The 26549-nt window shown below is 41.8% G+C and overlaps 1 protein-coding gene across 1 annotated transcript; it reads left to right on the top strand.

The window, feature by feature from the left end:
- Positions 1-22950: 22950 nt before the first annotated feature.
- On the top strand, positions 22951-25839 carry LOC136482328 (uncharacterized). Its single transcript, XM_066479539.1, has 3 exons — positions 22951-23609; positions 24347-24420; positions 25238-25839. The coding sequence occupies exon 1, from the start codon at positions 22992-22994 to the stop codon at positions 23592-23594; it is 603 nt and encodes a 200-aa protein (XP_066335636.1). The 5' UTR covers positions 22951-22991; the 3' UTR covers positions 23595-23609; positions 24347-24420; positions 25238-25839.
- Positions 25840-26549: the final 710 nt, after the last annotated feature.

The following is a 26549-nucleotide window of genomic DNA, read 5'->3' as shown; positions in this document are numbered from 1 at the left end:
CTTTCAACATATAATAATTAGAACCGTGTTTAAAAAAACCATAGGTTTACAGGTTTGGGTACTACATTCCTAGACCCACGCTCTCAAACCTGCTGTTGTTGACCATGGCTATTGGCTAAATTAAACTACTACATCGTTGTGTGCGCTATTTATTTATGTTACTATTGACAAGTAGCACCGTACCAGTATAGCACAATATGGTTGAATTTCCGACTCATGGAATGCTTAAATGGCCCTAACATTTCAATATGTATGGTCGTAGCTTCTAGTCGATATCCGAAAAAATATCCATAACCGATGCTATCCGTATCCGTTTATCATGTATTCGATCCGCATTGATCCGTATCCTATATCTGAAGCTATCTGTATCTGTATCTAACATTGTCCGTGTCCGATTCCGAATACCGAGATAAAATATAGGATCGCTGGTATCCATCTGTATCCGATTCATTTTCATCCCTAGCATTTGGTCAATGATAGCGGCGGTCTCGTAGGTTTGGTTTTCTTGTTGATTGCCATGCATCGACAATTTTCTTCAGAGACGGGAACGAAACAGTCAGATTTAAAAAGGCAGAAGATGGAAAACTACATTGAAATATACATAAGCTCGACATGATCAACTCCGGAGTGCATGGGCACATGCATAAAAATTTAATAACTACAATTCAGGGGTAGTGCTTCAGGTTTTCCCCATTTATTGCATATCCATCGTTGATGTTGCGTGAGATGATCACACGCACTTAGGTTACGGGCATCGGTAGCGTAGTCGATGGCGTCGCTGGGCTTGCAGGTGACGGCCTCCGAACGGATGCGTCGGGTGTTGCCGATTGTCACCGGCCAGCAATAGTGGTAGTGGGTGTCCGTGTGGTTTGCCGGCATGTCCTTTGGATAGAGTATCGTCATGTCCACCTTCAGCATCACCGTGAAGTCGTTGAAGCCCCCGTACTTCTGCGAGATGTAGCAGAGCGTGAGGTTGTCGTTAACGGTGACCCACCTGTCGAGCTGCATGGAGGTCGACCCCCGGTGGCGCGGGCGCCACCGCGCGCAGGGCTTTTTGGCGTTGCCGGTGGCGACCGTGTTCTGGACGGTGGCGATGTGCACCATGCCTTCAAAGGAGGGCGCGTGGGGCATGTCGAGGACGTGGACGGCGTTGACGCAGACGTTGGCGGCGTGGCCGATCGGGTCGTGGGCGTCCATGCTCACCCACAGGGTCAGCTCCTTGGCCGGCGTGTAGAAGTTGGTGGCCTCGTTGTGATTATTCCTCAGGTGCAACATTAGGAAGTTCGTCGTCGACCACAGGAGCCCGGCGGACTGGATGTGGCCATGTGTGACGGAGAGGCGAACGTTGTCGGGGCCGAGACCGGCGGTGAGCACCACCACCACCACGGTGGCGCCGAACGCCAGCGCCACCACGGATGCTGCAACGATGCGCGCCAAAGTCAGGCAACGGAATCTGCTTCTGTGCTTGCCGGCGGCCATCGATAGCAAGCTACCTCAGTCTCGATCTCTACGCTAGCTAGCTGCTAGATTGCCGCTCGACTGATGATGACCTGCGGGCTCTGCATATATATCTTCTCTATATATATCTATATTCCCACATCGATTAGTTAGAGAAAAAAGGCAAAGCTTCTTGTCGTCTGTTGATCACAGTAGGATCTGATACTGCATAGGTGATTTTTTTTAACATATTTTTAAATTAATTTTAAATCTAATATTGTTTTTTTTTTCAAAACAAACACTTTTGGACGTGTCTATTTTACTGGCGCGGTGAAACGTTTGTGTCGCACCATGCATAATGGCGCGACTAAAGGGATGAAGTGGCAACGACCGAGACGCCGAGCAGTGACGTGATAACTCTTCACGGGACGCGTGATGATCGGTGGCGCGGAGCCAGGTAAATATCGCTCGTGCCCCCGCCCGCCCGTCTCTGTAGGTTTCTGTTGTCTTTCTGTGATCTGTGAAAGAAGGTGGTGTGCACTGTTGTGGACTAGGACTGAACATGAATCACGTCATAACACATCTTTGGGTTCGTGTCAAAAAAAGAAGATTAGGGCTCCTCAACGTTATACTACAACAGTAGTATCAAAAAAAGATGCGCCCTTTCTGGTGTTTTGTCGGGGAATCTAACCATGTGGCCACCGTGTGATGACTGGTCAAACAATGTTGCTGATAAACATGCCTGCACATGCCCACTTGGCCGATATTATAGATAATGAAACAGTAGGTTTTGTTGACGAAGACTTACGATCTGTTGCATCGAGATGCGCCATGCATACATAATTTAATTTACAAATAAAGAAGATTGGATCTCAAAACTTGAGCCACAATATCAAAATTGATCCACTTGTGCTTGCACCTTGGAATATGGCCTGGCGTAGATTAATTTACAACTCGAATTAGGGCTCACTGCACAAGAAGGCGGTATCGATGGAATATGCCAACCACCAAAACAAAATTTAACTGCTACTTATTTGTCTGCCCACTTGCACATATAGATGGCCATCGGGCCGTGCCGTGCCAGCGTGGCGTCGTGCCTGCACAGGCCACCATGCCGGCCGTGCTGTGCCGCGCCTCTGGCCCAAGGCACGGCCCACAGGCCGTTTTTTCGTGCCGTGCCGCTCGATGAGCACGGCCAATTTCACCGGGCCGTGCCGGCCCATGGCCCGGCTGCCAAAAAAACCTTTTTTTCATCAAATTTTCTAAGTGTTTCACTTTCACCGTTCATAGATTCTATTTCACAGACAATAAGACATAAGAGAGATGAAGAAGCCAGAGCCAAAGGTGGGGAGGAGGAGACAACGATTATAATCGACGGTGAGGTGGGCGAGGTAGGGTAGGGAAGAAGAACACGAACTCACATGGCTCACGGTTCACCGAGAGCGAGAGGAGAGGGAAAGGAGGGAGGAGACGGGGACAGCCGGACGGGGTTAGCGAGGTGGAGTGGAGGAGCGCCGGCGAGGTCATCGGAGCCGAGGACGGGGCCGATGGCGGCGACGGTGGATCGAGATCTAGAGCAGAGCGAGAGCGAGGTGGAGCGAGCGAGAAAGAGACGGCTGCGCGGCGGCGAATGACGGGGTTAGCGAGGTGGAGTGGAGGAGCGCCGCCGAGGTCACCGGAGCCGAGGACGGGGCCTATGGCGGTGGCGGCGGTGGATCGAGATCTAGAGCAGAGCGAGAGCGAGCGAGCGAGCGAGAGAGAATGAGGATTACGGTTAGGGATTGGGGAGGCCGGGAGGGAATGAGGGATTGGGGGCAGCCAGGCAGGGCTCCTGGCCTCCTGCGCTGCGCTTATATTTGCCGTTGCCAGCCTTCGTGGGCTGCTGGGCCAAATGGGGCACCGGACCGTCACCGTGCCGTGCCCGGGCCGTGCCATGGGCCAGGGTGACGGCCCAGACACGGCCTGGTCCATCGGGCCATGCCGGCACGGGCCCGCTGGCCACCGGGCCGTGCCGAGCCAAAAGGCCGGGCCACGAGCCGGGCCGACGGGCCTCGGGCTGCATGGCTTTCTATACTTGCACAACATGATTGAGATTGTTAAACGTCTTAAGCGTGTTTCGATGATGTGTCAGTTTTCTTTGCATTGTTTTGGAAAAGTTGTGATGTCTGTTGAGATTAAATTACGGTAGGTGACTATGAGCTGGTTATGATCTTTTTGGGATCCTTATATTAATTAACATTGTCAAAAAAAAGCTAGAGTATGAGATTGTCGAGGAAGGCCACATTTTTTATGGAAGTTTCATAGATGCCCCCACATAGGCAAAATGATAAGATATCATGAAACTTATGAGTACACAATCGGCCTGTTCGCTGGTTGGTTTCTGGGTTGGTTTGGGCTGGCCGGTGCTGGTTTATTGTGAGAGGAAAATACTGTTGGCTGATTGATTTGGGCTGGCTGAAACCAACAAGCGAACATGACGAATAATGGAGTAATTTTTGTTGAGGAAGACTTGACTTGCATCGAGATGTGCTAGGCATTCGTAATTTAATTTACAATTTTTTTGAGCAAAATTTTCAATCAAGGGAGATTGGTTCAGTCCGAGTGATGGCCATAATGACAGTCCGAGTGGTGAATAAAAGCAAGGAGGGAGCATCACGCAGCTGCTATGCTAGCACACGTCGAATCACTAGCTACTAGTTGCATGCAAAGTTCCAAAGCAAACAGGGAGATCGAAAGACGTTTCGCTGTTGCCCGACACGATCCGAAAGATGTGTTATGATGTGATTCCACACAGATTCCCACACGCCCAGAAAAGCTAGCATCGTGTTCAGTCCTAGTCCACAACAGTGCACACCATCTTCTTCCACAGATCACAGAAAGACAGCAGAAACCTGTGCAGAGACGGGCTGGCGGGCGCGGGCGATATTTAGCTGGCTCTGCCGCGGCCACGGCAGACCCTACCACGTCATCGGTCAGCGTCTCCACGTCATCGGTCAGCGTCTCAGTTATCGCTACGTCATTCCTTTAGCCGCGCCATCATGAATGACGTGGCAGAGGCGTTTCGCTGCGTCAAGGAAATAGACGCGGCCAAAAGTGTTAGTTTTGGAGAAAAAAAATTAAACAACCTTAGATTTAAAATTATTTTAAAAAATGTGTTAAAAAAAAAATTGGCATAGGTAAGCAAAGCTTCTTGCCGTCTGTTCATCACAGTAGGATCTGATACTGTATATATAGGTTCTTTGCTTGATGACGGCACTGTATTCTTTTATAGCCGTTCAAGGCACATGGCGGTTAGTTAAAGAGAGACAGCGTACAGCTGTTAGTGTGTTAGGAGATCGATCGACCCTGTGTGCCACAAGCAGTCTTTAGGAGAGAGAGAAAGATATATATATATATATATATATATATATATATATATATATATATATATATATATATATATATATATATATATACACACCTTGCTTCTGGCTTTAAATTTGCATGATAGATACCTTGAAATTTAAGTTAAACATATGTGCTTGCCGCTCGCTTTTATTTTTATCAACTCGCGCTGCATGCATCATGGCAATCGATCGACGGAGCAGTGCATGTGGTATGGGTAGTACTAGCATTATCTGTCCTCCTTGCCACCGCCGCATCAGATGGAGAACCAAGCACTACCTCTCCGTAGCCATGGTGGGAGCCCTGGTGGTCATCGCCTTGGTGGCAGCCATCTCCATCAGCCTCGCCCCAGCGCACCTCACCTTCTCCATCGCCGCCGCCAACGTAGCAATCTACGGGCCCTTGGTCAACAACCACCGCAGCAACAATACGCACCTCAACTTCACCCTGGCGGTCGACAACTCCAGCCCGCGCACGGCGGTGTGGTACGGCCCCATGACCGCCGAGATATCGTACGGCCCCGCCACCACGACGTGGGTCCGGGACGCCATCCAACGAAGCGACGTGTGGCAGGAGCCCAACAGCACCGCTCGCTTCAACTTCTCGGTTGACTACGGCTACGACGAGAATACCCCGTACGCGGTGGATAGCTGCCGGATACTGATGGTCTCCTGCGAGCCTGTAAACTTCGTATACAACACGAGTTTCCCCATCAGATGTGCCTAGCTACCTGCGTATGTTTGTATGCACGCTTCTATCTTCTTCTCCTTTTTCTCTTTTCCAGCTCTCTTCTTATCTTTTTTGTTTCTTTCTGGATTTTGTTGATCCATTGGAATAATGTTGACGTACACAAGTTTCTTTATTATTAGTTGTGTGTGTATATACACTTATGTCTGTGTGTGTTTATTACTTGCCACCCGATACATAGATCCATTGACGTTCCAGCGGTATATCAAAGCATTCTTAGGCCCTGTTTGGTTGGGCTTTTGGCTTTGGTTTTTGGCCCCAAAAGCCAAAAGCTTAATCAAAGGGGCTGTTTTTGGAGGCTGCTTTTTCAGAAGCAGCTGCTTTTTCGTAGTACATTTTTGAAAGCTGGTTTGACCCTGCTTTTGGTTTTTAGCTTTCTGCTTTTCAAAATTGATGGAATAAAAAGCTCTTCCATAGTTGTTTCAAGAGAGATAAAGATAGAAGGTATATTTTATACTTGTTTAACTAAACAGCTTTCAGCTTTTCTACAGCTCACAGCCCACAGCAGCTTTCCCACAGCTCACAGCCCACAGCAGCTTTTTCCCACAGCCACAGCTCAACCAAACAGGGCCTTAATTCCTCTGTTTGCCATCCGTTTACAAGAATATCACTGTTTTGCACACCCTAAAATATATGTTTGCTCATATTACATGGAAACATTTTGAACCGTTCCACTAGTAGAGGAACGAGTTGTAGTCTCGTTTTTCAACCCTTTTAATCCCGGTTTTGGAATCAGGACTATGCAATCGAGACTAAAGGAACCGGGACTAGAGGTGTTTATTGGATAAAAAAAAGTTGCAGCTATGGAGATTCGAACCTACAACCTCCGACTTCAACTCTTACACGCGTTACCATCTCACCTACCACCACGCATCTAACTTAGATAAGATATGTTTTCCTTTTAAATTCAATTTGGAGACTTTTAGTCCAGGTTTGAGACACACTACTAGAGAACAGACTTTAGAACGATGTCCCAATTTAGCATTAGCATCGGCATTTTTTGCCCCCGTGACTAAAGGATCCTTTAGTCCCGGTTGGTAATACCAACCGGAACTACTAAAGGTTCCTGCCCAACGGTCGTCCGTGGGGCAGGGATCTTTAGTCCCGGCTAGTATTACCAACCGGGACTAAAGGTACCAGCCGGGACTAAAGCTTTTAGTTCCGGTTTGGGTGATGCCCCGGGAATAAAGATTAATCTTTAGTCCCGATTTGGCCCTCTAACCGGGACTAATTATCCCGACCTATAGACCAGCTCATTTTTTCCTCCCCGAGCCCGAGCCATTCCATTCAAACTCACTGCCTCTGTTCTTGAGCTTGCTGTTGTTCTTCCTCTCTCCCCCTCCATTGGTGTTGCTCTTCGATTTTGGAGGTAACAAACTTAATCCTCTTATGTTTTATCAGTAGCTTATCTCATTTTGCGATGTAGTTGCATGTGTAACTTTATATGTTGGACTTTATTATGATTTTATATGTCATTTTTAGCTCAAAATCACATGATGATTTGCATATATGTTTGGATAAACAAAAGTTAAATTAGTTCATCAAAATCACGCTTCGCTCGTCCTCGCTGGAGCACGCGTCATCCTCGTCCCCGGCGGCTTACGTGATCTTAGAATTAATTTTTCCATGAAATGAAAAACTTAGAAAATTATTAGAAAATTGTAGAAAATCCGTACTAGTTGAACTTGCGGACCGTGTTCAGCTCGGCGAGCATGTTCTCTGCCAAGCGGTAACGGACGTCAAGGAGGAGCTTTGATTCTACGAGGGAGAGTGGCAACGGTCGTGGAAGACCGTGTTCCCTTCCTCGTAGAATCAGAGCTCTTCCTTGGCCAAGTACGGTGCCGTCCGATGGAGAAATGCTTGCCGAGATGATTATGTAAGCAAGGTCAACTAGTACGGATGATTATTTATTGAAACATGTTTTTGAGCTATGTGATTTCTATATCATTTTTAGCTCAAAATCACATGATGATTTACAATAGTAAAATCACTTGATAGTTTGGTATTTTACTATTATACATAGTACATATTTTATGGTTTAGTTAGATAAATAAATAATTTTAGTTTTGTTTAAATATATTATTTTAGAAAATGTGAAATTTATACTAGTTTGCAAAAATAAGTATAGAAAGTAGATGACAACTAGTACCGGATCCTCGACCTCTCGTTCGGTTGCGAAACGACTGAGGCCAGAACTCTCTCTCATTATCTGCGGCAAGTGTAAGCAGAAGATTGTGATGGAGTACCGAGTCAAGAGACAGGGACCCAACAAGGGTCGTGTTTTCTACAAGTGCCCGGATCGCGATGTGAGTTTCTTACGCATTTGATTATTATGGCTAATTGACCTGCTTTTCTTGAATATTTTTGACTAAATATTTTTTGGCTTTAATTTTAGTGGGAGGGCAATGGATGCGATGGTTGGTACTAGGAGGAAGATTATGCTACATACGTGCAGAATTTGGGTGCGCTTGAGGTAGCGGCTGCTGATGATGAGGCAATGAGCCAGCAGGAGAAGCTTATTGATATTCAACAGAAGAATGATTTGTCTGTTTTAGTTGCGTACGGTCACAAAATAATTATGTTACTGAAGTGCATTGTAGTTTTAGTTTGTTTAGTGATAGTTGAGATTGCTTACGTTGTAGCCAGGCTTAGTTAATTAATCAACCGTGTGTGTGTCATCTATGTTGTGTAATAAAATACTTAATTATGTTCAAGGTTTTCATAATTTGTCATGTAATGCAGATTATGTCACGCCATTGGATGTACAATGCCGATCGCCGCTCCCAAGACTTTATTGAGGGCGTGCACTATTTCTTAGGTGTGGCTGAGGCAAATAAGCGGGATGGTTTCATGTACTGTCCATGTGCCATATGTAAGAATTTAAAGGAATATTTAAGCCCAATGAGTCTTCATTCATATTTGCTTAAGTCAGGTTTCATGTCAACTATATATGTTGGACTAAGCATGGAGAAAGCGGGGTCATGATGGAAGAAGGTGAAGGAGAAGATTTAGACATTGATGACATTATTGCTCAGTATGGTGCCTTTGATGATACTACAATGGGGGGAGATGAAGAAGAGGTAGCGGCAGAAGATGATCTCGGTGATGCTCTTGGCGATGCCATTCGTGATGCACAACAAGAATGCGAAAGTGAAAAAGAGAAAGTTAAGTTCGAGCGCATGCTTGAGGATCATAGGAAGTTGCTATACCCGATGGCCAAAGAGGGGCAAAAAAAAGTTGGGTACAACACTGGAATTGCTACAGTGGAAGGCAAAGAATGGTGTATCCGACAAGGCATTTGGGAATTTATTGAACCTCATAAAGAAGATGTTTCCGAAGCCAAATGAATTGCCCACCACTATGTACGAAGCAAAAAAGGTTATCTGCCCTTTGGGATTAAAACTCTAGAAGATACATGCATGTCCTAATGACTGCATCCTCCACTATGGCAATGAATACGAGAATTTGGATGAATGCCCAGTATGTAAAGCAGCGCGGTATAAGATCAGGCGTGATGATCCTGGTGACGTTGAGGGTGAACAACGTCCTAGAAAGAAAATCTCTGCCAAGGTTATATGGTATGCTCCTATAATACCACGCTTAAAACATTTGTTCAGAAATAAAGACCATATAAAGTTGTTGCGGTGGCATAAAGAAGACCGTAAGGTAGACAATATGCTGAGACGCCCAGCTAATGGGTCCTAGTGGAGAGCAATAGATAGGGAATTTCTAGAGTTTGCAAATAAGGCTAGAAACTTAAGGTTCGCCTTAAGTACAGATTATATGAATCCTTTTGGGGAGTAGAGCACTAGTCATAGCACTTGGCCAATTACTCTATGTATCTACAACCTTCCTCTATGGTTATGCATGAAGCGGAAGTTCATTATGATGCTGATCCTCATCCAAGGTCCGAGGCAACCTAGCAACGACATTGATGTCTATCTGAAGTCATTAGTTGAAGAACTTCTAGTTTTATGAAACAAACCAGGTGTACGTGTCTGGGATGAGTACAAACAAGAACACTTTGACCTACGAGCAATGTTGTTCGTAACAATCAATGATTGGCCTGCTTTAAGTAATCTTTCAGATCAAACAAACAAAGGATATAATGCATGCACACATTGTTTTGATGACCTTGACAGTATATATTTGAAAAGATGTCGAAAGGTCATGTACCTTGGCCATCGTCGATTCCTTCCTTTGAATCACCAAGTAAGAAAGAAAGGTAAGCATTTTAAAGGTAAGCCAGACCACCAGAAAAAAGCCTCATAACTGAATCGAGAAAGATGTACTCACAATGGTCAAGGATGTGAAAGTAGTATTTGGAAAGGGACAAGGCAGCGAATCTGTTCCCAAAGATGCTAAGGGACACGCACCCATTTGAAAGAAGAAGTCCATCTTTTGGGAGCTACCCTATTGGCAAGTCCTAGAGGTCCGCAACATAATCGACGTGATGCACCTGATAAAGAATCTTTGTGTGAATCTGTTAGGATTCATGGGTGTGTACGGGAAGCCAAAGGATTCACTTGAAGCACGCCAGGACTTGTAGGGCATGAAAGAACGAGACAACCTTCATCCAGAGAAGACAGATAATGGACGTCATTACTTAAGTCCTGCTAGCTACACGCTTAGCAAAGAAGAGAGGGACAGCATGTTCGAATGTCTAAGCAGCATCAAGGTCCCATCGGGATTCTTCTCCAATATAAAGGGTATAATAAATATGCTAGAGAAGAAATTCCTAAACTTAAAGTCCCACGACTGCCACGTGCTTATGACGTAATTGCTTCCAGTTGCTTTAAGAGGAATTCTACCTCCACATGTACGTCTAGCCACCGTGAAGCTATGTGCATTCCTCAATGCAATTTCTTAGTAGGCAATCAATCTAGTGGAACTAGCTACTCTACAGAATGATGTGGTTCAATGTCTTGTCAGCTTTGAGTTAGTATTCCCTCCATCCTTCTTTAATATCATGACACACCTCCTAGTTCATTTGGTGAAGGAGATTAATATTCTTGGACCTGTGTTCTTACATAACATGTTCCCCTTCGAGAGGTTTATGGGAGTCTTCAAGAAATATGTGAAAGTCCGTTCTAAGCCTGAAGGAAGCATCGCCCAGGGCTATGGAACAGAGGAGGTCATTGAGTTTTATGTTGACTTTATTCCTGACCTTGCCCCGATTGGCGTTCCCGAATTGCGACACGAGGGGAGACTCAGTGGTAAAGGAACTTTAGGGAAGAAAACATATATTGGCATGGAAGCCGATTATTTCAATAAAGCACACTACACAGTTCTTCAGAACTCATCATTGGTGCATCCGTACATCGAGATACATAAGGAGTTCTTATGATCCAAGTTTCCAAGGAAGACTGAAGCTTGGATTAGACGTCAGCACATGGAAAGTTTCAGTGGTTGGTTGCGAAAAGAATGTCAAGGCGATGACAATATTGATGAGTAACTGTATTTGTTGGCTAGGCAACCATCGTGGCATATCCTCACGTACCAAGGGTACGAGATAAATGGGAATACATTTTACATAGTTGCCCAAGATAAAAGGAGCACCAATCAAAATAGTGGTGTTCGCATAGATGGCACAAATCTAAATGGGAATATACAAACATATTATGGCCGTATAGAAGATATATGGGAACTAGACTACGCACCTAATTTTAAAGTCCCTTTGTTCTGGTGCTAGTGGGTGAAGCTGACCGGAGGAGGGGTAATAGTCGACAAAGAGTATGGAATGACAACAGTGGACCTCAACAATATTGGGTACAAAGACAAACCATTCGTCCTTGCTGCCGATGTGAGTCAGATATTCTATGTGAAAGACATGTCTACAAAATCAAAGATAGGAAAAAATGAAGACATCAACTCAATGATCAATGAGCCAAAGCGCCACATAGTTCTTTTTGGGAAAATAAATATAGTGGGAATTGAAGACAAGTCAGACAAGTCAGAAGATTATGAAAGAAATGTCCGAATTCCACCCTTCATAGTGAAGAAAGATCCAAGCATCATGTTAAATGATGAAGACACTCCATGGTTACGACAAGATCATAACCAAGGGTCATACATCAAGAAGAAATTCACTGTTGTGCCCGCATGATACAACGATGCACTGTTGTGACATAGTTTTAGAAAGTCTATATGAGATTCAAGAATTTATAACTAGTGTTTAATAAAACTTTCTCAAATGGGAAAATGAGCTATGTAACAATTGTAGATCTTGCTGAGATGATCAAACTTGGTATTCAGAGTTTTTTCATCTGAGGTCATTTAGTGTCTCATTTGAGCAAGTTTGACCAAGTCAAATTTGGTCAAATGAAAAACAACACTTTGACTCTAGTATTATGAACTCTAAATGACTTCAAATTGAAAAGTTTTGAATACCAAGTTTGTTAAAATCATCAAGATCTACAATTGTTATTTTGGTCAACTTTCCATTTGAGATAGTTTGGACGGTTCAAATTTGTGATTTTTAAATTTCGACGCCTACAAACTAGTTTTCAGAACCCTAGATTATCTCAAATTGAAAAGTTTTGAATACCAAGTTTATTCAGCTCATCAAGATCTACAATCCTTATATAGGCCATTTTTTCATTTGAGAAAGTTTGAACAAAATGTAGTTTAAATTTCAAAGTGTGTGACAGTTTTAGAAAGTCTATATGAGATTCAAGAATTTGTGACTAGTGTTTGATAAAACTTTCTCAAATGGGAAAATGAGCTATGTAACAATTGTAGATCTTGCTAATATGATCAAACTTGATATTCAAAGATTTTTCATCTGAGGTCATTTATTGTCTCATTTGAGCAAGTTTGACCAAGTCAAATTTGGTCAAATGAAAATACAACACTTTGACTCTAGTATTATGGACTCCAATGACTTTAAATTAAAAAGTTTTGAATACCAAGTTTGTGAAACTCATCAAAATCTACAATTGTTGTTTTGGTCAACTTTCCATTTGAGATAGCTTGGACGGTTCAAATTTGTGATTTTTAAATTTCTACGCCTACAAACTAGTTTTCGGAACCCTAGATTGTCTCAAATTGAAAAGTTTTGAATACCAAATTTGTTCAGATCATCAAGATCTACAATCCTTATATAGGCCATTTTTTCATTTGAGAAAGGTTGAATAAAATATAGTTCAAATTTCACAAGTGTGTGACATAGTTTTAGAAAGTCTATATGAGATCCAAGAATTTGTGACTAGTGTTTGATAAAACTTTCTCAAATGGGAAAATGATCTATGTAACAATTGTAGATCTTGCTAAGATGATCAAACTTGGTATTCAGAAATTTTTCATCTGAGGTCATTTAGTGTCTCATTTGAGCAAGTTTGACCAAGTCAAATTTGATCAAATGAAAATACAACACTTTGACTCTAGTATTATGGACTCTAAATTACTTTAAATTGAAAAGTTTTGAATACCAAGTTTGTTAAACTCATCAAGATCTACAATTGTTGTTTTGGTCAACTTTCCATTTGAGATAGTTTGGACGGTTCAAATTTATGATTTTTAAATTTCTACGTGTACAAACTATTTTTCGGAACCCTAGATTGTCTCAAATTGAAAAGTTTTGAATACCAAGTTTGTTCAGCTCATCAAGATATACAATTGTTGTTTTGGTCAACTTTCCATTTGAGAAAGTTTAGATGGTTCAAATTTGTGATATTTAAATTTCGACGCCTATAAACTAGTTTTCGGAACCCTAGATTGTCTCAAATTGAAAAGTTTTGAGTATTAAGTTTGTTCAACTCATCAAGATCTATAATCCTTATATAGGCCATTTTTTCATTTGAAAAAGTTGTAAAAACAAAAATACTACATTTTCTTTATTTTTATAGGTTCAACAAAAATTTCCTGTCATTTTGGTCAAAAAACCGAGAAAAAATTGAAACATTGACATTATAATAATGTGATAATAAATTTCCTACCGAATAATATTAGTTTTATTAATTTTAAGTTACAAATATATTTTTGCATTAACAAAATACTTAGTATTAGTAACATTTATATTCTATATTCATAAAAGAAATTAAAAACTTTAGGTTACAAAATTTTCCTATTTACAATAAATAATTAGTTAATCAATAGTATTTTTTAAAATAAATATTGAAAAGTATTAAAGTTGCTATAGAATTAATTAGTATTAAACAAGAGAACAAAATTAAAATCACAGGCCTTTCCAATTACTCTGGCGGGCTGCCAAAATTTTCAGGCCTTCAGTCCCGGCCCAGGCCAGGAACCGGGACTAATGGGTGGGCGGAATTGTCCGCCCAAAAATACCTTTAGTCCCAGCTGGTAACACCAACCGAGACTAAAGATCCTTTAGTCCCGGCTGGTAAGCTGAGCTGGGACTCAAGGGTTGGACCTTTAGTCCCGGTTCGGCTTACCAGCCGGGACTAAAGGATATTTAGTCCCGGTTGGTGTTACCAGCCGGGACTAAAGAGCCCTAGCCTATATATATCGAACGGTTCCTCTGTTCATCTTCTACTTTTCGATCTACAACGTCGATCTCGTCTCTGCCGCGCCCGGCCGCGTCGAGCTCTGCCGCGCCGCCGTCGTCGTCTACCCCCGCCCGGCCTCGTCGTCGAGCCCCACCCGGCGGCCGTCGAGCTTGTCTCCGCCGTACGTCGTCCTCGCGCGGCTTAGCTCGGCCCCGTGGCCGGCCAGCACGCCCGCCATCCGCCCCTAGCCTGCTAGCTATAGCTCGGCCATATTTTTTTAGATAGTTTTTTAGTTAGTTTTTTAGATAGTTTTTTATATATGTTAATTAGATTTAAATGTATTAAAATTTAATTAGTACTTTATTTAGATAGTTTTTTATTATAGTTTTTGATATATTTTGTAATTATTATTCTATCTCTCTCTATATATGTGTTAGATTTAATTTTGATTTAGTAATTCTATCTATGTATATATGTTAGGTTTAATTAGATTTAGTAATTAATTCTATCTAGATATATGTGTGTTATTTTATTTAATTGGATTTAGTAATTATATTCTATCTCTCTCTATATATGTTAGATTTAATTTTGTTTTAGTAATTGACACATGCATATTTTATTAGTAATTCTATCTCTATATCACATGCATATTTTATTTTAGTAATTCTATCTATATATCACTTGGATATTTTATTAGTAATTCTATCTATATCACATGTATCTAGAGAGAGATTCTATATGTATACATATATATGTACTTAATTATTTCTATGTGTATATATACATGTACTTAATTATTTCCATGTGTTGAGAGAGAGAGAAAATTGTATCTAGAGAGACATTCTATGTGTTATCACATGCATATCTAGAGATATATACATATGCACTTATTTCTATGTGTTGAGAGAGAGAGAGAAAATTGTATCATTCTATGTGTATATATACATGTACTTATTTCCATGTTTTTGGATCAAAAGTGTTTTTGATTCGATTCCAAAGCCTATACCTTATTATTGTTTATCCTTATGAAATATTATGTGTTATTATATTTAATTGGATTTAGTAATTCTATATGTGTTATCACATGTACTTATGTTATGTGCCATAGTAATTCTATCTATGTCTTGAAGATACAAATGACTGCTCTAGATGATAACTTGAATGATGACATAATGGCGGATATTATCAACGCCGGCACCAATACGGATGTAGATGACACGAGTCAGTATTTTACTGATTATGAGGATATCCTGAATATCCCGGTGGTTGAAGATTAACAAATTATCGCGCAAGAAAATACTGGCAAGGTATATTCAATTATCTATCATCTCTTATAGATGCATGCGTACGTATATTTGTTGTTAATCATTGTGTTTCTACTCATGTAGCCGGTCTCTGGATCTACATCAACCACCAACAAGAGTAGGAAAGTCTGAGGGCCAAATAAGCCATTAGAGGGCCGTTTCATAATATCAGAATTCGACACCGACACCGGCAAAACCATTGGGACCACATGCTCAGACATATGTCAATCAATGTGGGTTCATTGTAAGGGATATGATCCCAGTTAGTGCTCGTAAATGAAAGCAAAAGATATCCGCTCCTAATGTTAGTTTTGTATCTGATCGTGATAAGAACCTAGCTTGGAGAGATATCACTCAGCATTTCACATTACAAGTAGATGATGCTTTGAAGGAGCTAATGAGGGATTGGACAATGAATAAGATGGCAACATTGTTCCAGAGTTGGAAGAAGACATTGTATAAAAAGTTTATCTTGAAGAATGAAACGCCGGATTTCAATGCTAAGGCGTTTGTCAAGTTGGAGTCCTATTGGGATGACTTCGTACAATACAAGACATCTCAAGAGAGTGAGGAACATGTGATGAGGAATCAGCAGAATGCCCGACAGAAGCAATACCATCATCGCATGGGATTAGGTGGTTATAGGAGTGCTATTCCCAAGTGGCAGAACCTAGAAGCAGAGATTACTGCCAAGGGAATCATACCTGAAACAATAGAGAAGAACTGGCCTCAACGCGTGAAGAATTGGTTCTACGCTCATGGAGGAAGCCTAGACCCAGACACTGGCAAGCTAATTTTCGGCCAAAAAATTGAGAGAGCAACACAGAGACTAGCTTGTGCTAGGGAAGAAGCTGATAGTGGTGTTTTCAAGCCCAACAGAGAAAAGGATGAATTGACATATGCCCTAGAGAATCCCGAACATGGTGGTCGAACAAGAGGCTATGGGGCGGTTCCATGACTACAAGCATTCCCAGCAGACAAGGATACCTACAGAAGCCGCCAGAGAAAGAAGGATGAGGAGGCAGACCGAATCCGTGTATTGGAGCAATTTGTTAATGAGTCACGACAAGCATTGCTTGAATCACGTAAACAAGAAAAATCTCTTGAGGCAAGAATTGAGGAGGAGATCAAGAGGCAAGTGCAGCTAGCAATGAGTCAAATGCAATCACAATCAACGCTGGGAGTCACCATTATCCCCGTTGGTCAGATGAAAAGCAGTTGTGCTTCCACGGAGCTGCCAGTTATTCAAGGTGACACTAGGTTGCGCTTCCTTGTTGATGACATTACCGAGCCTCTAACAACATGTGAGCTGCATATTCCAGATGGTAATAATGCATCAATCATGGTGGTTGTCGGGGTTGTATCTCCAATAGACCGAACGAAGACACCAAGAATCCATGGGTCAGTTATTCAACCTGGATATGCTAGCGTCTCGGTCGATAGAGTGCTCAAAGGTTACAGCAATGTTCCTCTTGACATTGAAGGCGGTGATGGGGAGAAGACAATAGGAGAAGCAGAGAAGACATTTATTCAATGGCGCAAACGCTTCATCATCATTCCTGGGGCGCCACTGCTTCCCCTACCTCACCCTAGGTACGAATGAAAGTGAATGAAATATTATTTTCTATTAATTTTATATTGGCTTCAAAAATAATTGACACACAACTTGTTTTTGTAGCAGAGTCTCCCCTTAGCCTAGCCCAATCATTCATTCCCCATCTCATCACAGCGTCGTGGGGGGCGAGACGACTTCATCCCCACGGCGATCTCCAACTCCTACACTGGCCCCATCGCCTCCACAACGATCTCCAACTCCTACACCGGCCCCACCGCCTCCACAATGATCTCCAACGTCTCCACGCCGGACTCCAACACCGGCCTCATCGCCTCCACGCCGGTCTCCAACACCACCCCACCCCCTCCACAGCGACGCACTACAAAGACGTCTAAGGTCTCGGCGGCAAAGAAGACCAAAAAAAAAGAGTTATTTCTCAAGAAATACTTCCTGAAAAGACTGATGAGCAAATAGCAGCTGAAGAAGACAAAAAAGTGAAAGATTTTTTTATAGATATCCAAAAGCAGAGACAAGCGAAGCTTAAGAAGAAGCCGTACTTTTACATACCACGAGATCAGCTGAGGTAGAAGGTCGAAGCTCACAAGAAAAAGATGCTTGAAGTTCGTAAGCCTCCGCCACTATCAGACTATGACCGCTCCCTCGTGAAGTCAAATGTTGCGCATAAGAAAAGGAAAAGAGCATTAGGGAAGGATGTCCCACAGCTCGGACAACAGAAGCAACCAATAGAAAATCTTATTGTTGCTAATGAATATGGTTCCAACATAGAAGTCTATCGACCAGACAACTCTGGAGAAGTGTCGGTTCAAGACCTTAATGCTTTTTTGAACTAACTGGTTTAACCTTGGATTAATTGACGGGCAAAGCTCCAATCTAGAACCTGGAAGTTGATACCTGGAAGACTTATAAATTTGGCAAAAGTCTGTACAACCCTACGGCTCTGAATGAATTGGGTACGCAAATGTACTTGCTCAATAAGTGGCACATGCAGGCATGTGGCAGGGGTGAGCAGTGGATCTTTGTCAGATTTAGAGACCATCATTACTTCCGTGGCGATGACATCTTACATATTAGTTTCGAAGAATTGCATCAACTATACCACTTGGACACTCTAGACAAATCAATCATTAGCTCCTTTTGTTTGTAAGTGATTCTTACTTTTATTTAATAAACTCACTTCCATGCGTACGTGTATATAATTATCCTTACATGTAACTTATATTTATATACAGATTCCAGATGTCAGAGCTCCAAAGAATACAAGACACCAGTGTTGACTTCATTGATCCTTATATCGTATTCAAAACTGATATTATTGTCAAGGAGCACTGAGTATCTGAAGCACAGACGAATATCATGAGGTTCTTCGTGAAGCAGCACGATAAGACAACAATACTTTTCCCATACAACTTTGAGTAAGTGTTAATAATAATGTAGTCTACACATTTTATGTAATATCAATACAACTTATATGCATGTATATGTGTGTATAAAACAATGTAGGTTTCACTGGATACTCATTGTCATTGAGTTAAACCCAAGTCGGTTAGTAATCTTGGACTCCTTGAGAAAAGAGCTGGCACTATACCAAGATATGATAGACATTATCTAGGGGTAATTTTGATCTCTCGCGCACAACTATTATTGAATAGATTTTGCCATAATTTATTAACGATAGTACATTATTGGTCGCACAGGGTTTAAAAAGAGTTTATTCGGCAACACCGCAAGGATTGCAAGGCACCACTTAATATAGTTGAAATACCAGTAAGTTGTACTATATATACTTCCCCACGTGTTTAATTACTATATCGTACTTCAATTTACGTGTGAGATGATGAGAATAATCTTCTTCTCGTACAGTGGTGTTTGCGGCAGCAACCAGGTAATAACTTGTGTGGATACTACATTTGTGAATTTATCACTGCACACATAAGAAGAACTCCTGAAGATGTCCTCAGAGTACGTATATATCAATTTTTTATTTATTTTTAAATGAATATATATATATATATATATTAATACTTTTTCTTTTATTTTAAATGCAAGACTGAATGGTTGAAACAAAGGGTCATGCAAAAAGACCATCTGAAAGCAGTTAAAGAGTCAATAGCAGGATTTCTTCTAGAAAAAGTGCTAAATCCCAACGGCGAGTTCTACTTTGATCCTAAGGAACTAATGATGTAAATTAAATGTTTATTGATATCGTTATTTTCGAGAACAAGATTATGAAAGTGTTGTATATATACATATATATCTATAATATATATAGTTTCATACTTTATTCGAATATAATAATGCTCGAGATGAGAATTAGATGTAATTATATGCGTGCGTGTATTTATATTAGCAGCGTAGAATACATACATAAAAACATATTATATATTAAACAAATATGTGTAACTGAATTAAAAACAAATTAAACAAAAAAAAGAAAAAGAAAAGGAACCTTTAGTCCCGGTTGGGGTTACTAACCGGGACTAAAGGGTGCGGCCATGTTTGCTCGGCTGGAGGGCCTTTAGTCTCGGTTGGTAACATCAACCGGGACTAAAGGTCCCTCTTTAGTCCCGGCTCAATGACCCGGGACTGAAGGTTCCACCTTTAGTCCCAGAATCGTTGTCCCGGCGTGGTAACCGGGACTAAAGGCCGTTACCGCCCGGGACAACAAGGCCATCCTGTAGTAGTGACAAACCGGGACTAAAGGTATCTTTAGTCCGGGTTCGTGTCTCAAACTGGGACTAAAAGTCACACTTTTAGTCCGGGTTCATGTCTCAAACCGGAACTAAAGATTCTCGCACTGACATGCCTCTGACACACCTCGGTAATCGTTACAACCGGGACTAAAGGGTAGAATTAGTCCCAATTTGTATTACAAACCGAGACTAAAGGTCCCGTCCTCCCTTTAGTCATGGTTGCAATTTTTAAACCGAGACTAAATAATTTTTATTTTTCACACATTTTTTAAACTAATTTTAAATCTAACACTGATTATTTTTTTCCAAAACAAATATTTTTGGACGCGTCTATTTTACTGGTGCGGCGAAACGCCTGTGCCGCGCCATGCATGGTGGCGCGACTAGAGGAATGAAGTGGCGACGACCGAGACGCTGAGCAGTGACTTGGTAGCTAGGGTCTACCGCGCCACCGATCTTCGTTTTCGTTTTCCGAGAAACAACTTTGATAAAATATATATTACAAAATATTAATATTTATGGTACATAATTAGTATTATTGGAAAGATCTTTGAATCTAGTTTTTTAATAAATTTATTTGGAGATACAAATATTATACGTATTTTCTACAAATCGAGTCAAACTTGTAGCACGAAAACCAGAAATGACAAATAATATGGGACAGAGGGGTAGGACTGAACACGATGCTAGCCCAACAGCACCGCTCGCTTCAACTTCTCGGTTGACTACGGCTACGAGAAGACCCCGCACGCGGTGGATAGCTGCCCGATACTGATGGTGTCCAAGGTCCGGTTCGCCTGGCGTGGCCTGCCCACACTGCCCTACACCGTCCCAACAGTAGAGAAATGAGTTGTAGTCTGGTTCTCAACCCCTTTAATTTTGGTTTTGAAACTGGGACTATGCAATCGAGATAAAGGAATCGGGACTAGAGGTGTTTATTGGATAAAAAAAATTGTAGCTATAGAGATTTGAATCTACAACCTCTGACTTCAGCTCTTGCACGCATTACCATCTCACCTACCACCACACATCTAACTTAAATAAGATACGTTTTCCTTTTAAATTCAATTTGAAGACACCTTTAGTCCGGGTTTGAGACACAAACCCGGACTAAAGGTAGTCCGGGTTTGTGTCTCACACTTTTAGTCCGGGTTCATGTCTTAAACCGGGACTAAAGATTTTCGCACTGACATGCCTCTGACACACCTCGGTAACCGTTACAACCGGGACTAAAGGGTAAAATTAGTCACAGTTTGTATTACAAATCGAGACTAAAGGTCCCGTCCTCCCTTTAGTCATGGTTGCAATTTTTAAACCGGGACTAAATAATTTTTATTTTTAACACATTTTTTAAACTAATTTTAAATTTAACACTGTTTTATTTTTTTTCCAAAACAAACACTTTTGGACGTGTCTATTTTACTGGCGCGGCAAAACACCTATACCGCGTCATACATGGTGGCGTAACTAGAAGGATGAAGTGACGACAATCAAGACGCGCTGACCAGTGATATGATAGGGTCTAAGACGCCACCGATTTTCGCGGAACGCACGATGATCGTGGCGCGGAGCCAGGTAAATATCGCCCGCACCCCGCCCGCCCGTCTGTGCACGTTTCTGCTGTCTTTCTGTGATATGTGGAAGAAGGTGGTGTGCACTGTCGTGGACTAGGACTGAACACGATGCTAGCTTTTCCGGGTGCGTGGGAATCTGTGCGGAAACACGTCATAACGCACCTTTCGGTTCGTGTAAAAAAAAAAGATTAGGGCTCCCCAACGTTATACTACAACAGTAGTATCAAAAAACGATGCGCCCTTTCTGGTGTTTTGTCGGGGAATCTAACCATGTGGCCACCGTGTGATGACTAGTCAAACAATGTTGCTGATAAACATGCCTGCACTGCCCACTTGGCTGATATTATAGATAATGAAACAGTAGGTTTTGTTGACGAAGACTTATGATCTGTTGCATCGAGATGCGCCATGCATACATAATTTAATTTACAAATAAAGAAGATTGGATCTCAAAACTTGAGCCACAATATAAAAATTGATCCACTTGTGCTTGCACCTTGGAATATGGCCTGGCGTAGATTAATTTACAACTCGATTAGGGCTCACTGCACAAGAAGGCGGTATCGATGGAATATGCCAACCACCAAAACAAAATTTAACTGCTACTTATTTGTCTGCCCACTTGCACAACATGATTGAGATTGTTAAACGTCTTAAGCGTGTTTCGATGATGTGTCAGTTTTCTTTGCATTGTTTTGGAAAAGTTGTGATGTCTGTTGAGATTAAATTACGGTAGGTGACTATGAGCTGGTTATGATCTTTTTGGGATCCTTATATTAATTAACATTGTAAAAAAAAAGCTAGAGTATGAGATTGTCAAGGAAGGCCACATTTTTTATGGAAGTTTCATAGATGCCCCCACATAGGCAAAATGATAAGATATCATGAAACTTATGAGTAGACAATAATGGAGTAATTTTTGTTGAGGAAGACTTGACTTGCATCGAGATGTGCTAGGCATTCGTAATTTAATTTACAATTTTTTTGAGCAAAATTTTCAATGAAGGGAGATTGGTTCAGTCCGAGTGGTGGCCATAATGATGATGATTCAGTCCGAGTGGTGAATAAAAGCAAGGAGGGAGCATCACGCAGCTGCCATGCTAGCACACGTCGAATCACTAGCTACTAGTTGCATGCAAAGTTCCAAAGCAAACAGGGAGATCGAAAAACGTTTCGCTGTTGCCCGACACGAACAGAAAGATGTGTTATGATGTGATTCCATACAGATTCCCACACGCCCAGAAAAGCTAGCATCGTGTTCAGTCCTAGTCCACAACAGTGCACACCACCTTCTTCCACAGATCACAGAAAGACAGCAGAAACCTGTGCAGAGACAGGCTGGCGGGGGCGGGCGATATTTAGCTGGCTCCGCCGCGCCATCGGTCCGTCACTGTCGCGTTAAGATCGGTAGCGCGGCGGACCCTATCACGTCATCGGTTAGTGTCTTGATCATCGTCACATCATCTCTTTAGCCGCGCCATCATGCATGACGCGGTAGAGGCGTTCCGCTGCGTCAGGGAAATAGGCGTTGTCAAAAATGTTAATTTAAAAAAAAAGTAAACCATCTTAGATTTAGAATTAGTTTAAAAACGTGTTAAATTTTTTTTGGCATAGTTAAAAAAAATTAGTTTAAAATTAAACAGCCTTATATATATATATATATATATATATATATATATATATATATACACACAGACAACAACCCCCCCCCCCCCCCCCCCCCCCCTTGCTTCTGGCTTTAAATTTGCATGATAGATACCTTGAAATTTAAGCTAAACATATGTGCTTGCCGCTCGCTTTTATTTTTTTCAACTCGCGCTGCATGCATCATGGCAATCGATCGACGGAGCAGTGCATGTGGTATGGGTAGTACTAGCATTATCTGTCCTCCTTGCCACCGCCGCATCAGATGGAGAACCAAGCACTACCTCTCCGTAGCCATGGTGGGAGCCCTGGTGGTCATCGCCTTGGTGGCAGCCATCTCCATCAGCCTCGCCCCAGCGCACCTCACCTTCTCCATCGCTGCCGCCAACGTAGCCATCTACGGGCCCTTGGTCAACAACCACCACAGAAACAATACGCACCTCAACTTCACCCTGGCGGTCGACAACTCCAGCCCGCGCACGGCGGTGTGGTACGGCCGCATGACCGGCGAGATATCGTACGGCCCCGCCACCACGGCGTGGGTCCGGTACGGCTTCCAAGAAAGCGACGTGTGGCAGGAGCCCAACAGCACCGCTTGCTTCAACTTCTCGGTTGACTACGGCTACGACGAGAATACCCTGTACGCGGTGGATAGCTGCCGGATACTGATGGTGTCCAAGGTCCGGTTCGCCTGGCTTGGCCTGCGCACACTGCCCTACACCGTCCGCTTCTCCTGCGAGCCTGTAAACTTCGTAGACAACAAGAATTTCCCCATCAGATGTGCCTAGCTACCTGCGTACGGGGTATGTTTGTATGCACGCTTCTATCTTCTTCTCCCTTTTCTCTTTTCCAGCTCTCTTCTTATCTTTTTTGTTTCTTTCTGGATTTTGTTGATCCATTGGAATAATGTTGACGTACACAAGTTTCTTTATTATTAGTTGTGTGTGTATATACACTTATGTCTGTGTGTGTTTATTACTTGCCACCCGATACATAGATCCATTGACGTTCCAGCGGTATATCAAAGCATTCTTAATTCCTCTGTTTGCCATCCGTTTACAAGAATATCACTGTTTTGCACACCCTAAAATATATGTTTGCTCATATTACATGGAAACATTTTGAACATATCACTACTACAGAAATCATTTTTGCTGGCACGTTGTTTTTTTTTCACAGGCGGTTCACAATTTCATGACGCCAGTACAAAAAAATAGGGTGAGCCCAGCAAGAGAACCGCCTGTGTAAAACAATTTACACAGGCGGCTCTCCTATCTCTACCGCCTGTGTAAATACGTGTATTTTCACAGGCGGTTTACAATGACAACCGCCTGTGTAAATACCATTTACACAGACGGCTGACATTATAAACCGCCTGTGTAAATACACGTATTTACACAGGCGGTAGAGATAGGAGAGCTGCCTGTGTAAATTGTTTTACACAGGCGGTCCTCCTTACCAACCGCCTGTGTTAATGCTGCTATAAATTTCCTTCGTCCACCTCCAGACAAGAACAGTTACTCGCGTGCTGTGTGCACAGTGGCGGACAGAGAAGTGGCGATTCCAAGGGGGGAGGTTTTGAACTTCATTTCTTTGGTGAGAAACTTCCAAAAGGTTAGTTAGTGTCGTTGCCGCCATTTTTTTTAGTGATTCTTTGGTTCAATTCTTGTATTGGAGGTGCTCTAAATCTAGGGTTAGGGTTAGGGTTCATAGCTAGGGCAAGAGAGAGAGAGTTTTAGCTTTTTTTTTTTGTAAATTCATAGTAAATTGTATCTTGCTCGGATTATAGAAAATAAATACTTTTTAGAATTCTTGTGAGTAGATCTATGTAATAGAATAATGATTAACACTTTATAAAGTCTTGTCAATTGTTATACTTATTTCCTGTAATTATAAACTGTGAATTAATTTAGTTTTTTAATCTACGTACTTAGGGTTTATGAATTAATTTAGTAGTTAATGTTTTGTTAATTAGGGTTAGTTATTATTGTCTATACTTAGGGTTTGTTAAATAGGGTTAGTTATTATTTCATGTACCTTAGGTTTTTCAATAATTTTTGTTAGTAATTGATGGTTTATTATTTAGGGTTAGATATTTCATGTACTTAGGGTTAGTTAATTAATTTAGTTAGTAATTAATGGTTTATTAATTAGGGTTAGTTAGTATTTCATGTACTTAGGGTTTGTTAATTAGGGTTTGTTATTTTTGCTTATACTTAGGGTTTGTTAATCAAGATGCCATCTCCGTTTAATTAATTCTTATAATTATAAAAATGAGTTTAAATAATTATTTAAATTTTTTATTTTGTAAATTCTGTAAGAGGTAGGTTTTCATATCTATTTAATTGATGGAGGATAGAATCTTAGTTATGAGGGGTTATTTTCGTTTTGTTTTTAGAGTGACATACAATATTTTCCTAACTAATTACAGATAAATATGGAGAGGTCATTATGGATGTACAACTTATCAAGATTAGACCCATCTTATGTAGTGGAGGTCCAAAAATTTATTGATGCCATGAAGATACATGCTCAGAGAACAAAGGCGAAGCACATATGTTGTCCATGCGCAGACTGTAAAAATATTGTGGTATTTGACAATGTGGAAGTAATCACTTCTCATCTGGTTTGCAGAGGATTTGTGGAGGACTACTTGATTTGGACAAAACATGGTGAGGGTAGTTCTACACCTTATATGCGGACAACTGACAACACTGCAAGTAACATCAATGTGGAGGGTCCAATGCCATATCTCAATGAATGTGATGCTATGCCAGATATCAATGAAACCCATCATGCTATGCCAGATGTCAATCAAACTCATAATTCTACGTCTGATGTTAATGAAACTCAGCGTGTTAACACTGATGCCATTGAAGATGTAGATTTCTTAGAGGCAATAATGAACCGTTGTGCGGATCCATCAATATTCTTCATGAAGCGAATGGAAGCCTTGAAGAAGGCAGCAGAAGAGCCTTTGTACGACGAGTCGAAAGGTTGTACCAAAGAGTGGTCGACACTACGGGCTGTTCTTCAGTTTTGACGATTAAGGCTAGATATGGTTGGTCCGATGCTAGTTTCAATGATTTATTGCGTGTACTTGGAGACCTTCTTCCTAAGGAGAACAAAGTGCCTGCTAACACGTACTATGCAAAGAAGCTAGTCAGTCCACTTACGATGGGTGTTGAGAAGAACCACGCATGTAGAAATCATTGTATTCTATATCGGGATGATCAGTATAAAGACTTAGACAGTTGTCCAAACTGTGGTGCTAGTAGGTACAAGACGAATAAAGATTATCGAGAGGAAGAGAATGCAGCCTCTGTTTCTTCAGGGAGGAAGCGAAAGAAGACACAAACAAAGACTCAACAAGACAAACGTTCAAAGCCCACTAGCAATATCGAAGTGGACTATTATGCGTTGAGAAGAATTCCTGCATTGGTGATATGGTATCTCCCTGTGGTTGATCGTTTGAGGTGTTTGTTTGCAAACCCTGATGATGCGGAACTTATGACCTGGCATGCTTCTGATGAAAGGAAAGATGATGGAAAGTTACGACATCCAGCCGATGCAAAGCAATGGCAAGAATTCGATAAGAAATATCCAGACTTTGCCGAGGATCCATGAAATGTAAGGTTTGCTCTGAGTACTGATGGAATGAATCCATTTGCCGAGAGGAGCAGCACGCACAGCACATGGCCAGTGATCATGACAATATACAACCTTCCTTCATGGTTGTGTCA

This window comes from Miscanthus floridulus, chromosome 9, assembly GCF_019320115.1.
Source record: "Miscanthus floridulus cultivar M001 chromosome 9, ASM1932011v1, whole genome shotgun sequence".
Lineage (NCBI taxonomy): Eukaryota > Viridiplantae > Streptophyta > Magnoliopsida > Poales > Poaceae > Miscanthus > Miscanthus floridulus.
The sequence above is the reverse complement of the archived record's forward strand: the minus strand, read 5'-3'. Positions and strand labels throughout refer to the sequence as shown.

Coding starts and splice junctions, on each gene's coding strand:
- LOC136482328 (XM_066479539.1), top strand. CDS start 22,992: ATGGCAATCGATCGACGGAGCAGTGCATGTGGTATGGGTAGTACTAGC.